General features: G+C 62.1%; 2 protein-coding genes across 2 annotated transcripts; one reads left to right on the top strand and one right to left on the bottom strand.

The window, feature by feature from the left end:
- GNL1 (G protein nucleolar 1 (putative)) lies at positions 1-1,882 on the bottom strand. The gene is made up of 6 exons (XM_050317938.1): positions 1,757-1,882; positions 1,301-1,427; positions 960-1,090; positions 514-705; positions 163-234; positions 1-35 (listed from the first exon to the last, which is right to left on the bottom strand). The coding sequence occupies exons 1-4, from the start codon at positions 1,830-1,832 to the stop codon at positions 527-529; spliced, it is 513 nt and encodes a 170-aa protein (XP_050173895.1). The 5' UTR covers positions 1,833-1,882; the 3' UTR covers positions 1-35; positions 163-234; positions 514-526.
- A 378-nt stretch (positions 1,883-2,260) lies between these two features.
- ABCF1 (ATP binding cassette subfamily F member 1) lies at positions 2,261-13,814 on the top strand. Its single transcript, XM_050317945.1, is given in 27 exon segments — positions 2,261-2,322; positions 3,097-3,143; positions 3,227-3,310; positions 3,623-3,758; positions 3,860-3,894; positions 4,430-4,543; positions 4,636-4,707; positions 4,815-4,880; positions 4,974-5,057; positions 5,359-5,439; positions 6,768-6,893; positions 7,597-7,697; positions 7,813-7,898; positions 8,157-8,296; positions 8,598-8,746; positions 8,828-8,911; positions 9,399-9,523; positions 9,627-9,739; positions 10,186-10,321; positions 10,324-10,356; positions 10,973-11,047; positions 11,162-11,232; positions 11,382-11,414; positions 11,908-12,076; positions 12,620-12,684; positions 12,797-12,869; positions 13,552-13,814. Coding segments are annotated over 27 exon segments (2,526 nt in total). The 5' UTR covers position 2,261; the 3' UTR covers positions 13,719-13,814.
- The last annotated feature ends 1,194 nt before the right edge of the window (positions 13,815-15,008 follow it).

Raw genomic sequence — 15,008 nt, 5'->3', positions numbered from 1 at the left:
ACGTGCGCAGCCAGGGCGGGGGGCACGTTCAGCACCTGGGGGGATAACGCAGGGACGGGGGGGTCAGAGGGGCTGGGGAGGGTTTGGGGACCCCCATCCTGGGGGGCACAGGGGGGTCTGGGTGGTCCGGGGCACTCAGAGTGGTCCCGGTTCCCTCCTCACCGGGTGCCGGGCGTCAGTGATGAGCAGGATGATGTCGGACATTTCCAGCACCCTCCAGAGCTGGCGCCACGTCTGGGGGGGGGGCAGACCCACAAGTCTCTTAAAACCCCTCTCCACCTCTCCAGAGACCCCCAAGTCCCTTTAGCCCCCTCCCACCTCCCCAGAGACCCCCAAGTGCCTTTAGCCCCCTCCCACCTCCCCAGAGACCCCCAAGTGCCTTTAGCCCCCTCCTACCTCCCCATCTCCCCATTTCTTCAACTCCCCCTCCCAGACCCCCAAATCCCTTCAACCCCCTCCCACCTCCCTATCTCCCCCCATCTTCCTTACTCCCCTCCCCAGCCCTCCCCTCACCTCCAGGTTGTGCTCAAAGGGGGCCAGGCCGCCGCCCTCCTCGTCCCCATCGTTGTCCCCCCCCTCGTGTGCCGGGGGGGTTCCCCTCACGGAGGCTCCTCAGGAAGGCCCCAAACGCCGCCTCCTCCCGCGCCCGCAGCTCCTGGGGGCTCATGGCGAAGCTCCAGGGGGGTCTCCGGGGGAAATCCAGCCCTGGGGGAATCATTTACCCCTCCTGGGACCACTTCCACCCCTTCCAGGAGCAATTTACCCCTCCCTGGGGCAATTCATCCCATCCCAGACACCATTTGCCCCCTCCCTGGCACCACATCTCCTGCCCCAGGGTCCCTTCCCACCTCCCAGGGCACCTCTTACCGCCCTCCAAATGCCACCTTCCCCCCTCCTGTGTCCCATTTACCCCCCCTGGGGTATATTTGCCCCCCCCGGGGGGGCCTTTGCCCCCTCACCAGGCCCGTAGAGGGTGTCAGGGTCCAGCTCCAGGGCGCTCTCCGGGAGCAGCTCCAGGGGCTCCTCCTGTGCCCGACGCCGGCGCTGCGCCAGGGCCTGTGCCCGGGGCCCCCCCAGCTGGAGACGGAACCTGGGGGGGCACAGAGGGGGTCACACAATGCCCAGGACCCCCCACCCACTGCCAGGACCCCCCACCTACTGCCAGGACGCCCCCCCCCTCCTGGACCTCCCAGATGCATCTGGAGCCTGGGGGGCACCTCCAGCCCCCAGGACCGCCCCGGATCCGCCCCCAGAAGGTGGGTGGCACCTGCAGACCCCACCTCGGCTCCCCCCCGGGTACCTGCCGGGGTCGTGGCGCCGGGGAGGTCCCGGGGGGTCCCCGGGAGGGTCCCCGGAGGTCCCATCGCTGCTCCTCTCGCGGCTCCCGCTGCGGCTGCCGGGGCCCGAGTCCGGTCCCCCCGGGGCATCTGTGGGTGGGAGGGGGGTGATCAGGGGGGTCCCAGGAACCCCAGCCCGGGGGTCCCGGGCCCTCTCAGTGCCCCCCACACCGGGGGTCCTTCTGGTTTTACCTGCCCATTCCCAATATTTTCACCTCCCAATTCCCGATGTTTTCCCCACCCCTTCCTGCTATTTTCCTCCTCGTTCCTGGTATTTTTCCCCCCGCAATTCCGGATGTTTCCACCCCCTTTCCCACCTCCCCGTTTCCTCTCCCTCTCCCTCCCCATTCCCGGTATTTTCCCCCCCCCCGTTCCCGGTATTTCCCCCTCCCATTCCCGGTGTTTCCCCCGTTTCCCACCTCCCCGTTTCCTCTCCCGCCGGTCCCGCAGTTGCTGTTTTTTCCTCTTGGCGCTGAACGGGCGTTTGCGGGGCATGACTTGAGGGAGGCGGGGAGCGGTCACGTGACGGGGGCGTGGCCGCGACCCACCAATAGGAGCGGGCGGCGCGCGGGGAGGAGCCAATGGGAGGCGGAGCCGCCTCAGAGCCGCGGCATGACTGACGTGCAAAGCAACCAATAGCAGCGAGTCTCACCCGCTGACCAGTAGGAGAGCGTGTTACCTCAGGAGGGGGCGGGATAAGCCACAGAGAGAGCCAATGGGACAACGAGTCGCCACACGGAGCGGAGAACCAATGGGAGAGCGCGTCGCCACATGGGAGGGCGGGGCGAACGCAAAGAACCAATGGAAGCTATAATAAAGGAGAGATGGGCTGGGCTAAGTGCGCGGTGAACCAATGGGAAGGAGGCACGGCCCGGAAGCGGCGCGGCGCGGTGGCGGCGCATGCGCAGTGCCCGGTGCCCAGCCATGCCGAAGGGAGCGCGACCGGCGGGGCCCAAACAGGAGGAATGGAAGGGGGGGGGCGACGGTGAGACCCCAAAACGGACCCCAAAATCGGACCCCAAAACCAGGACCCCAAAACCGGACCCCAAAACCGGACCCCAAAACCAGACCCCAAAACCGGACCCCAAAACGGGACCCCAAAACCAGACCCCAAAATCGGACCCCAAAACCGGACCCCAAAATCGGACCCCAAAATCGGACCCCAAAATGGGACCCCAAAACCGGACCCCCAACACGGGACCCTCGCGGGAGGGATCGGGGGGGGGAGACCCCCGGGATGGGACCGCCGGGATGGAACCCCCCCCTGAACCCCCCCGTTCCGTGGGACCCTCAGGGTGGGACCCCCTGTGTGGGACCCCCAGGATGGCTCTGAGGGGCCAGCGGGACCCCCCGGAGCCTTTGGGGGTGAATTGATCCTTTTTTGGGGGGATCCCCCGTGTGGGGTCAGGGTTTGATCGTTTTAGGAGGGTGAATGTTTGGGGAGGGCCAATTCACCCTTTGTGGGGTCTTTTAATCCATTTGGGGGGGGAGATTCAACCATTTTGGGGGTCTTTCGATTCTTTTTTTGGAGGGTTGAAGTTTTTTTGGGAGAACTGAGCCCTTTTTGGGGGAAACCACCCCTTTTTTGGGGGGGGGGTAGAATTGACATTTTGGGGGCAAAATCAACCCTTTTGGGGTGAAATAACCCCACTTTTGGGGGGATTTCACCCTCTGAGGGGGGGGTCCCACAACCCCTCAGCCCGACATGGGGGGGTGGCCCCTCCCTGACCCCCCTTTTTTTTCCCCTCCCCCTCCCCAGACCAGCCCGTCAAGAAGGGCAAGAAGGACCGGCGGGGCAAGAAATCCGTGAGTGACCTTTGACCCCTGGGACCCTCCCCAAAATCCTGACCCCCCTCTGACCTCCCCTGACCCCCCCTGTGTCCCCCCAGTTCTTCGAGGAGTTGGCGGAGGAGGAGAAACCCCCCCCCAAAAACGAGGCCCCCCCGGCCCACGACAAGGAGGGGCCCCCCCAGGTGGGTTTGGAGGGGGGGGAGGGGTTAAAAAGGGGTGGGGGAGGGGCCAAATGGGGTGTGGCAGGAAGGGGAGGGGCTAAACAGGGTGTGGCTGAAGGGGAGGGGCTAAAAAGGGTGTGGCTGAAGGAGGAGGGGCTAAAAAGGGTGTGGTTAGAGGGGGAGGGGCTAAAAGGGTGGGGTTGAAAGGGAGAGGCTAAAAAGGGTGGGGCTGCAGGGGGAGGGGCTAAATGGGGAGTGGTAAGGTCTAAAGGGGAGGGGATTGGCTAATTAGAGCCTGCTGAAAGGCTAATTAACGCTCCCACCGCTAATTAGGGGTCCCGGCGGAAGCGGGAGCGCCGGAAGGAGCCGCGGCCACGCCCGGGGGCGGAGCCTGAGCCCGAGGAGGAGGAGCTGCAGCGGCGCCTCCAGGCCCTGGCGGCCGCTGACTCCGAGGAGGAGGAGGAGGAAGGTCAGGGAGGAGAACTGGGGGGTCCTGGGGGGTACCCGAGACCCCCAGGGCTGGGGGGGGACACAATCAGTGATCCCCCACCCCCCAAAACTTTCCCACAGTGGTGGCCCCCAGGAAAGGAGGGAGGAGGAGGAAGGTGAGTTTTGGGGGGGGGGGCTAGGTTAAAATTGGGGGAGGGGGCAAAGCTGTGGGGGAGGGGCTTAAAGTAGTGGGAGGGGATCCAAAATAGGGGAGGAGCCTAAAAGAAGGGGTCTAAAATATCGAGGAACTTCTAAATACAGGGAGGGACCACAAAATGGAAAGGGAGAGACCCCAAAATGGAGGGGGAAAACCCCAAAATGGGGGGAGAGACCCCAAAATAAGGGGAAGGCTGTTAAATATGGAGGAGAAACCTGAAAATATGGGGAAGGGGCCATAAAAGACCCCGAGATAGAGGCGAGGGACCCCAAATTATGGAGGATGGGGGTGTCCCAAAACTTGGGGAAAAGACCCCAAAACAAGAGGGGGGAACCCCAAAGGGAGGGAGAGCGACTCAAAGTGGGGCAATTAAAGACAAGACCCAAAATTTGGGGGGTTAAAACTGGGATCCTCGGGGGTTGGGGGGGTGTGGGGATGTGTTTGGGGTGTATTTTGGGGTCCCAGAGCCCCCCATTTCCCCTCTTTCATGCCAGGGTGGGAACGTGTTCGCGGCGCTGAGCCGGGAGCAGAGCGAGGAGGACGAGGAGGAGGAGCAGGACAAGAGGGGGAGCGAAGCCCCCCGGCCCCCCAAGGGCAAGAACAACAAGGTGGGGATCATTTGGGGTCCCTGGAGGTCCTGGGGAAAGGGGATGGAACCGTCCCAAACCCCCAAAAACCTGGGAATTGTCTGGGATTGCAGCAGGAGGAGGAGGAGGGGGAGAAGAAGAAGAGGAAGGGCCACAAGAGCGAGAAGCCCAAAGGGAAGCAGAAGGTGAGGAGGGGTCTCACAGATGTTTTGGGGGTCCCACCCACATTTTGGGGGTCTCTGAATTTGGAGGGGTCCTTATTTTGGGGGGTTTTTCCCCCTCTTCCCTCCAGGGCAAAGCTCCCAGCGAGGATGAGGCCGAAGGCTCCGAGGAGGAGGCGAAGCCCAAAGGGGGGAAGGTGAGGAGGGGGGAGGTTTTGGACCCCCCCGAGGAGGTTTTGGGTTTTTTTAGGGGGCTGAGACCCCCCCAATGTGGTTGTGCCCCCTAAAAGCAGAACAAGTTCCTGGCTCTGAGAGGGGATGAGGAGGAAGAGGAGGAGGACGAGGCCGAAGAGCCCCGGAAAGGGAGCGAGGGCGTGAGTGGAGACCCCCTGAGGGGCTCTGGGGGGGTCCTGGGGGATGAGGGGTGGGCTGGGGGTCCCTGATGGGTCTGGGTGGGGGTCCTTGAGGGGGTTTTGGGGTGCCCTCAGGGTTATGGGGGAATCTTTGAGGGGTCTGGGGGGTTCCCTAGGGATGTTTGGGGGGTCCCTTGGTGAGTCTGGGAGGGTCCCTGGTGGGTCTGGGGGTCCCTGGTGAGTTTGGGGGTCCCTGGGGTTATGGGGGGTCCCTGGTGGGTCTGGGGGGTCTCTGACATGTTCTGGGGTCCCCCCCGAGCAGGAGGATGAGGAGGGGTCTGGGCCGAAGGTGGGGCCCGACCCGCGGGTCAGCAAGAAGGAGAAGAAGAAGATGAAGAAGATGGTGAGGGGGCGGGGCCTGAGAGGGTGGGGCCTGAGGGGGGCAGGGCCTGTGCATGAGAGGTGGGGCCTAAGGAGGTGTGACAGGGGTGGGGCTTAAAGGGGTGTGGCTCTATGCTGAGGGCATGGCTTGGGGGTGGCTCGAGTGGGTGTGGCTTTTGCTGTGAGGGCGTGGCTTGGGGGTGGCTCGAGTGGGTGTGGCTTTTGCTGTGAGGGCGTGGCTTAGGGGTTTTTGGGTGTGGCTGGTGGGGGTGTGGTTTATCATGGGGTGTGGTTTGTCATGGGGGTGTGGTTTATTACAGGGGTGTGGTTTATCATGGGGTGTGGTTTATCATGGGGTGTGGTCTATCATGGGTGTGTGGTTTATCATGGGGTGTGGTCTATCATGGGGGTGTGGTTAACATGGGGTGTGGTTTATCATGGGGGGGTGGTTTACCATGGGGGTGTGGTCTATCATGGGGTGTGGTCTATCATGGGGTGTGGTTTATCAAGGAGGTGTGGTTTATCAAGGAGGTGTGGTTTATCATGGGGTGTGGTCTATTATGAGGGTGTGGTCTATCATGGGGGTGTGGTCTATCATGGGGGTGTGGTCTATCATGGGGGTGTGGTCTATTATGAGGTGTGGTCTATCATGGGGGTGTGGTCTATCATGGGGTGTGGTCTATCATGGGTGTGGTCTATTATGGGTGTGGTCTATCATGGGGGTGTGGTCTATTATGAGGGTGTGGTCTGTCATGGGGGTGTGGTTTATTATGGGGGTGTGGTTTATTATGGGGTGTGATCTGTCAGGGGGTGTGGCTGGTGGGGGTGTGGTCTATCATGAGGTGTGGTTTACCATAGGGGTGTGGTCTATCATGGGGGTGTGGTCTATCATGGAGTGTAGTCTGCCATGGGGTGTGGTCTATCATGGGGTGTGGTCTATCATGGGGTGTGGTCTATCATGGGGTGTGGTCTATCATGGGGTGTGGTTTATCATGGTGGGGTCTATCATGGGGGTGTGGTCTATCATGGGGGTGTGGTCTATCATGGGGTGTGGTCTATCATGGGGTGTGGTTTATCATGGGGTGGGGTCTATCATGGGGTGTGGTTTATCATGGGGGGTCTATTATGGGGGTGTGGTTTATCATGGGGGTGTGGTTTATCATGGGGGTGTGGTTTACCATAGGGGTGTGGTCTATCATGGGGGTGTGGTCTATCAGGGGGTGTGGTTTATCATGGGGGTGTGGTTTACCATAGGGGTGTGGTCTATCATGGGGGTGTGGCTTAGCACTGTGGGCGTGTCCCAGCCCTGTGGGCGTGTCCCCTGGCTGACCACGCCCCCGCCCTGCCCAGCTGGAGTATGAGAGGCAGGTGGCCACCATGAGAGCGGCCGCGGTGGCCGCCGACGGCGACTTCTCGGTGTCCCAGGCCGAGCTCTCGTCCCGCCAGGCCATGCTGGAGAACGCCTCCGACATCAAGGTGGGCGTCAGAGCCCCCCGGGAGCCCCAAAATCGGCTTCAGGAGACCCCAAAACCCCCAGGGAGCCCCAAAATCGGCTTTGGGACACCCAAAAACCCTCGGGGAGCCCCAAAATCGGCTTTGGGACACCCAAAAACCCTCGGGGAGCCTCAAAATTGGGTTGGGGGGGGGACACAAAGACCCTCTTGGGAACCTCAAAATCAGCTTCAGGAGACCCATCTCTGGTCCTTGTGGGATTTGAGGGGTCCCTGGGTGGCGTTGGCTTCCCAGTGGGGTTTGGGGTGGTTTTTGGGGGGTCCCTGAGCCCCTCTTTGCCCCCCCCCCAGCTGGAGAAGTTCAGGTGGTCCCCAGAGGAGTTGGACGCCCGTGGGTGGGTTTGGGGGGTCCCTGTTTGAGTTCAGGGGGTCCCTGTTTGAGTTCAGGGGGTCCCTGGTTGAGCTCAGGGGGTCCCTGGTTGGTGGTGGCTGTCTGTGGTATTTGGGGTGGTTTTGGGGGGTCCCTGAGCCCCTCTTTGCCCCCCCCCAGCTGGAGAAGTTCAGGGGGTCCCCAGAGGAGTTGGACGCCTGTGGATGGCTTTGGGGGGTCCTGGTTGAGCTCAGGGGGTCCCTGGTTGAACTCAGGGGGTCCCTGGTTGGCGGTGGCTGTCTGTGGTATTTGGGGTGGGTTTTGGGGGGTCCCTGAGCCCCTCTTTGCCCCCCCCCAGCTGGAGAAGTTCAGCATCTCAGCGCACGGGAAGGAGCTGTTCGTCAATGCTGACCTGTACATCGTGGCCGGCCGGCGCTACGGCCTCGTGGGGCCCAACGGGTGGGTGAGACCCTCAAATCTGGGGGGCTGGGGGTCCTTGGGGGTCCCTGGGAGTCTCAACCCCCCCGGTTTGGGGCTGATCCTCCCGGTTTTGGGGTGCTTTTCTTGGAGGCAGCAAAGGGAAGACGACGCTGCTGAAGCACATCGCGAACAGGGCACTGAGCATCCCCCCCAACATCGACGTGCTGCTCTGCGAGCAAGGTGGGCGCTCCTGGGGGGGCCTGCAGGGGACTGGGGACACCTGGGGGCTGGGGGCACCTGGGAGGGGCTTGGGGGCACCTAGGGGGCACCAGGAGTGCCGGAAAGGCTCTGGGGGCACCTGAGGGGGGTCCTGATTGTCCCTCCCGACATTGACGTGCTGCTCCGCGAGCGAGGTGGGCGCTCCTGGGGGCACCTGGGGGTCAGCTGTGCCCCACCTGAGCTCACCTGTGCCCGCCCTGTGCCCGCCCCGTCCCCCAGAGGTGGTGGCCGACGACACCCCCGCCGTGCAGGCCGTGCTGCGGGCGGACACGAAGCGGCTGCGGCTACTGGAGGAGGAGAAGCAGCTCCAGGCGCTGCTGGAACGCGGAGACGACGCGGCCGCTGAGAGGCTCGAGAAGGTACCAGGGAGGCTCCTGGGGCAGCTGGGACACCTGGGACACAGCTGGGACACACCTGGGACAGCTGGGACACACTTGGGACACACCTGGACACAGCTGGGTCACACCTGGGACAGCTGGGGACATTTGAGACACACCTGGGACACCTAGGGACACCCAAAGTCTCACCTGCACACCCCTGGAGCTCTGTGCCATCAGCGCGGTCACGGCAGAGCCCGAGGCCCCAGATCACCCCCAAATCACCCCCAGATCACCCCCAGATGGTTCCCAAAGGTCACCAGGTGTCCCCTGTGCCCCCCAGGTGTACGAGGAGCTCCGAGCCATCGGCGCAGCCGCGGCAGAGCCCAAGGCCCGCCGGATCCTGGCCGGGCTGGGCTTCAACCCCGAGATGCAGAACCGGGCCACCAGGAAGTTCTCAGGGGGGTGGAGGATGAGGGTGAGCCTGGCCAGGTGAGTCACCCCCTCCACGAGGGTCCTGGGACCCCCCAGGTGAGGGAGGGACCCCCCAGGTGACTCAGGTGACCCCCCCAGGGCCCTGTTCATGGAGCCCACGCTGCTGATGTTGGACGAGCCCACCAACCACCTGGACCTGAACGCCGTCATCTGGCTCAACAAGTGGGGACAGGGGGACAGGAGGGGACACTGGGGATGGGGGGCACTGGGGACAGGGGGCAGGGGGCACAGGGGGACAGGAGGGGACAAGGGGACGGGGGCACTGGGGACGAGGGGGGACAGGAGGGGGCACAGGGGATGGGGGGCACTGGGGACAGGGGCAGGGGGCACAGGGGGATGGGGGCACAAGGACAAAGGGGTGGCACACAGGGACACAAGGGGTGGGGGCACACTGAGAGTGAGGGGGGACAGGAGGGGGACAGGAGGGATGGGGGGGACAGGGCACAAGGAAGGGCAAAGGGGGTAGGGGGGACATGGGGGGACAAAGAGGGACATGGTGGGAGCTGGGGGGCAGGGACAAGGGGGGATATGGGGGATAAAGGGGGGACAAAGAGAAGGGATATGGGGGGGCAAGGGGGGCACACGGGGGTACAGATGTGGAGGAGGGCACATGGGGTGGTCCCTGATCTCCCCCCCTCCCTGTTCCCAGTTACCTCCAGTCCTGGAAGAAGACCCTGCTGGTGGTTTCCCACGACCAGGGGTTCCTGGACGACGTCTGCACCGACATCATCCACCTGGACTCCCAACGGCTGCACTACTACCGGGGCAACTACAGTGAGTGATTCTCCCTGATCCCCCCTGATCCCTGAGCCCCCCCAATTCCCCCGATCCCCTGGATCCCCCTGGACCCCCCTGATCTGGGTGGATCCCCCTGCAGTGACCTTCAAGAAGATGTACCAGCAGAAGCAGAAGGAGCTGCTCAAGCAGTTTGAGAAGCAGGAGAAGAAGCTCCGGGACCTCAAGGCCGGCGGGAAATCCACCAAGCAGGCCGTGAGTGGGACCCACTGGGACCCACTGGGATCCACTGGCGTGTTGGGGGGGTGGCCCCTGCCTGGGTCGTGCTCTGAGAGCCCGAAAATCCCAGTGGGGGGGGATCCCAGTTCTTGGTGGGATCTGAGCAGGGATCCACTGTGGGGATCTGGGAGGGGTTTGGGATGGAGAAGGAGGATTTTAGGGGTGTTATCCCATGGGATTGTCGGGATTGGATCCCATTTCCCAGCCCAGCTCCTCTGGGGGATCCAGTGTTGGGTGTGGAGGGGATCCAGCAGATCCCTGGGTGGATCCACTTCAGGGATCCAGAGGGATCTGGGGGCCAGGTTGGATCCCAAGGTGTTCCTGGGGGCCATGTTTCGTGTGGGGGGGTTCCAGTGGATTCCAGGGTGGATCCCAGTGGATCCCACGGTGGATCCCAGTGGATCCCTGCCCTCTCCCCCCAGGAGAAGCAGACGAAGGAGGCCCTGACGCGGAAGCAGCAGAAGTGTCGCCGCAAGGCCCCGGACGAGGAGGCGGCCGAGGCGCCCGAGCTGCTCAAACGGCCCCGCGAGTACACCGTGCGCTTCACCTTCCCCAACCCGGCCCCCTGAGCCCCCCCATCCTCGGCCTGCACGGTATGGAGGGCTCTGGGGGGGATTTGGGGTGTTTTATCAGGGATTTGGGGTGTTACAGGGGGGGTTTGGAGTGTTACAGAGGGTATTTGGGGAGTACACCGTGCGCTTCACCTTCCCCAACCACCGCCCCTGAGCCCCAATCCTCGGCCTGCATGGTATGAGAGGTGCAGGGGGCTCTGGGGTGTTTTATCAGGGATTTGGGGGGTGTTACAGGGGAGTTTGGGGAGTACACCGTGCGCTCACCTTCCCCAACCCGCCCCCTGAGCCCCCATCCTCGGCCTGCACGGTATGGGAGTGCAGAGGCTCTAGAGAGGATTTGGGGTGTTTATCAGGGATTTGGGGGCTTTGAGGGTGTTACAGGGGGGTTTGGGGTGGGTGGGAGGCAGTAAAACGCTGTTAAGGGGGCATTTTGTGGGGCTGGGGGTGGATTCGGGGATCTCAGGGGTGATTTAGGGGGGCTCAGGGAGGGATTCTGGGGGGGCTCAGTGGGGATTTCAGGAGTCTGAGGGTGTGTTTTGGGAGCTGGGGAGGGTTTTGGGGGTCTCAGGGACAGCTCAGGAGGGGTCTCAGGGCTGATTCTGGGGGTCCCTCCCCCCTCTCCTCCCTCCATTCCCAGGGGTGGATTTCGGGTACGAGGGGCAGGAGCTGCTTTTCCGAAACCTGGACTTTGGGATCGACATGGAATCCCGAGGTGAGACCCTGCCCAAACCCCCCACAACAGCACTGGGGGGGGGTCCTGGAGACCCTACAATAACACAGGGTCCCCGGGACCACCCCCCCAACGTTTTATCTGCCCCCTCCCCAGTTTGCATCGTGGGCCCCAACGGGGTCGGGAAGAGCACTTTGCTGCAGCTGCTCACGGGGGCCCTGACGCCGGTAGGAACCCCGAAATTTGGGGGGGGGACACTTCAAAATAAGGGGGGGGACACCCCAAAACATAGGGGACACCCCGAGGAAGCAGTGGTTGTAGGATGGGTTGTGGAGGGATTTGCCCCCCTAAAAAAAACCCCAAATTTCTCTTTCAGATCCGGGGGCAGATGCGCAGGAACCACCGCCTGGTAAGGGGGGCGTGGCCTCACCGGGTGTGGTCACTGGGTGGGTGTGGCCGGTTTGGGTGTGGTCCCAAAGGGGTGGAGCTTCTGCAGAGCAGGGTGTGGCCTGAAAGGGCGTGGTCTCAGAGAGGACAAGAAGGGGTGGAGCCTACAGGGGTGTGTCCCAGTGGGTGTGTCTCACCTGGGCGTGTCTCAGGTGTGTCCCAGGTGTGTCCCTGACCCCTCCCTGTCCCCCCCTGCAGAAGGTGGGGTTCTTTAACCAGCAGGCTCAGGTGTGGGTGTGTCCCAGGTGTGTCCCAGGTGTGTCCCTGACCCCCCTCGCAGAAGGTGGGGTTCTTTAACCAGCAGGCTCAGGTGTGGGTGTGTCCCAGGTGTGTCCCAGGCGTGTCCCTGACCCCTACCTGTCCCCCCCTGCAGAAGGTGGGGTTCTTTAACCAACAGGCTCAGGTGTGGGTGTGTCCCAGGTGTGTCCCTGACCCCTCCCTTTCCCCCCTTGCAGAAGGTGGGGTTCTTTAACCAGCAGGCGGCCGAGCAGCTGCGCCTGGAGGAGACGGCGGCCGAGTTCCTGCAGAGGAGCTTCAACCTCCCCCACCAGGACGCCCGGAAGTGCCTCGGGCGCTTCGGCCTCGAGGGCCACGCCCACACCCTGCAGATCGCCAAGCTCTCAGGTGGGCAGGGCTGCCAGGAAGGGGGCAGGGCTATGGGCAGGGCCACACCACACCCTGCAGATCGCCAAGCTCTCGGGTGGGCGGGGCTGCCAGGAAGGGGGCGGGGCTATGGGCAGGGCCACACCCACACCCTGCAGATCGCCAAGCTCTCGGGTGGGCGGGGCCATCAGGGAGGGGGCGGGGCTATGGGCAGGGCCACGCCCACACCCTGCAGATCGCCAAGCTCTCGGGTGGGCGGGGCCGCCAGGAAGGGGGCAGGGCTATGGGCAGGGCCACGCCCACCCCTGCAGATCGCCAAGCTCTCGGGTGGGCGGGGCTGCCAGGAAGGGGGTGGGGCCTGAGGGAAAGGGGGAGGGGTTTGAGGAAAGGGGAGGGGTTACAGTGACAGAGGGTGTGGCTTGAGAGAAATGGGTGTGGCTTTAGTAAAAGGGGGTGTGGTTTGATAAGGAATTGGGTTAAAGGGGTGGGGTTAGAGGAGAATGGGGGTGGAGCCACACCGAGGGTGGGTGTGGCTCCCCAACCTAAGCCCCTCCTCCCCCCCAGGCGGGCAGAAGGCCCGGGTGGTCTTTGCAGAGCTGGCCTGTCGGGAGCCCGACGTGCTGATCCTGGTGAGTGGGGGCATGGCTGATGGGGCTGTGGGCGTGGCTGATGGGGCTGGGGGCGTGGCCAAGGCTCCCCTGGACCACCTGCATCCCAAATTTTTCACCCCCCTCTCCCCAGGACGAGCCCACCAACAACCTGGACATCGAGTCCATCGACGCCTTGGCCGACGCCATCAACGACTACAAGGGGGGTGAGTCTGGGGGGTGGGGGGGGGACACACACAGAGATTTTGGGGGCATTGTGACATCCCAATGATGCCGTGATGATGTCACGACGATGACATCACAGTGGTCTGGGGGGGTTGGACACAGAGATTTTTAGGCGGGCATTATGATGTCACGATGATGTCATGATGATGTCATGGCGATGACATCACAGTGGTCTGGGGGGACAGATTTTGGGACCGTTGTGATTTCACGATGATGTCATGATGATGTCACAGCGATGACATCACATTGGTCTGGGGGGGATGGACACAGATTTTGGGAGCGTTGTGACGTCATGATGATGTCACAGCGATGACATCACAGTGGTCTGGGGGGACAGACAGATTTTGGGAATGTTGTGACATCACACTGATGTCACGGCGATGACATCACAATGGTCTTGGGGGGACAGACAGAGATTTTGGGGGACATTATGACAACACGATGATGCCACGATGATGTCACAGCAATGACGTCACGATGGTCTTGGGGGGACAGACACAGATTTGTGGGGGGCATTATGACATCACGGTGACATCACCGTGACGACATCACGGCGACAGCGATGTCACCACCAAGCGCCTGCTGTGGGCGGGGCCACAGGGAGGACGGGGGGCGTGGCTTGTCAGGCTATGACATCACCGTGACGTCACCGTGACATCACAGCGGTGATCGTGGTGAGCCACGACGCCCGGCTGATCACCGAGACCAACTGCCAGCTGTGGGTGGTGGAGGAGCAGGGACTGAGCCAGATCGACGGCGACTTCGACGATTACAAGAGGGAAGTGCTGGAGGCGCTGGGCGAGGTCGTTGTGCACCGGCCCCGCGAGTGAGGGGCTCACAGGGGGTCCTGCAGGGCCCTTTAGATCCCAGGGAAAGTCCTGCCGGACCTTCCCTGGGATCTAAGGGGTCCTGCAGGACTTGACTTGGGAATAAAAAGGGCGCTGGAGCAACGCTCGGGATGTGGTGACGTGTTTTGGGGTCAGCGGGAACATCCCCGGCACGGCCCTTTCAAGTCCCGGAATTTGGGGGGTTCCTGAATTCCCCACTCCCCTTTTCCCTCCCTCTTCTTGTTGCCCCAAAATTTCCCTTGGGAGAAGCAAAAGTTCCCTTTGGAGATCCCCTTGATGCCCCAAAATTCCCACCCTAGGGAGATCCCAAAATTTCCCACAGGAGATGCAAAAGTTCCCTCGGGAGATGCAGAAATTCCCTCAGAGGATCCAAAATTTCCCTCGGGAGATGCAAAAGTTCCCTTGGGAGATCCCCTCAGTACCCCAAAATTCCCACCCTAGGGAGATGTAAAAGTGCTCTTGGGAGATCCCAAATTTCCCTCCCTCCTCTCATTGCCCCAAATTCCCACTCTTGGGAGATCCCAAAAGTTCCCTTGGGAGATCCCAAAAGTTCCCTTGGGAGATCCCAAATTTCCCTCAGTAAATCCCCCCCAATCCCTGCTCTTGGTAGATCCCCAAAATTCCCTAAAATCCCCAAAATTCCAAGATCCCCCCAGTGGGTCCCCCCATTCCCAAAGTTCCCCCCCCCAAATCACCACAAACAAACACACCCCAAAATCCCCCGTTCTGGGGTCATTTTTTGGTTTGTTTTGTATTTTTTTGTTTTGTTTTTTTTTTTTCCAACAAGTTTATTATTAATGTACAAAATATACAAAAGGGGGAGGGGCTTTTTCCGGGGGGGCCCCTCCCCCAGGCCAAGTTTTCACAGAAAACAGCGTCCGGCGCAGACCCCTCCCCAAACCCCCAACATTTACACCCTCCCCAAAAACCCCTTGGCGGCGGCGGCGTGGTGGGGAGGGGCGGCGGCAAAGGGGGTTGGGGGAGATTTGGGGTCTGGGGGGGTGGGGGGGAGATGCCCCCTGAGAGGGGCAGCAGCTTTTTGACCCTTGAGGGGTGAATTTTGGGGGAAATTTGAATTTCAGGGGGGGACATTTGAATTTCCGAGGGGTGAATTTAAATTTGGGGGGGTAATTATTTAATTAATGACCACAGGGGGGGTAATTAACCCGTGGGAGGGGGGGTGTTGTCACCCTTTGGGAGGTCCAGCCCCCCACAAAAGGGGGTAATTGCCCCCCCCCTTGGGGTATTTGTGCCCCATAAATTGCCCATTCA

Source organism: Myiozetetes cayanensis, unplaced genomic scaffold (genome assembly GCF_022539395.1).
Source record: "Myiozetetes cayanensis isolate MyiCay16 unplaced genomic scaffold, myiCay2020 scf204, whole genome shotgun sequence".
Taxonomy (NCBI): Eukaryota; Metazoa; Chordata; class Aves; order Passeriformes; family Tyrannidae; genus Myiozetetes; species Myiozetetes cayanensis.
Note: the sequence above shows the minus strand (reverse complement) of the source record. Positions and strands in the feature narration are given on the sequence as shown.

Excerpts from the sequence above, each read along its gene's own strand:
- GNL1 (XM_050317938.1), bottom strand. The coding sequence starts at position 1,832 with ATGCCCCGCAAACGCCCGTTCAGCGCCAAGAGGAAAAAACAGCAACTG. Across the intron at positions 1,428-1,756 it reads GCGGGAGAGGAAACGGGGAG|ATGCCCCGGGGGGACCGGAC; the intron begins GTGGGAAACGGG and ends TCCCACCCACAG. Across the intron at positions 706-959 it reads TGACACCCTCTACGGGCCTG|GGCTGGATTTCCCCCGGAGA; the intron begins GTGAGGGGGCAA and ends TGATTCCCCCAG.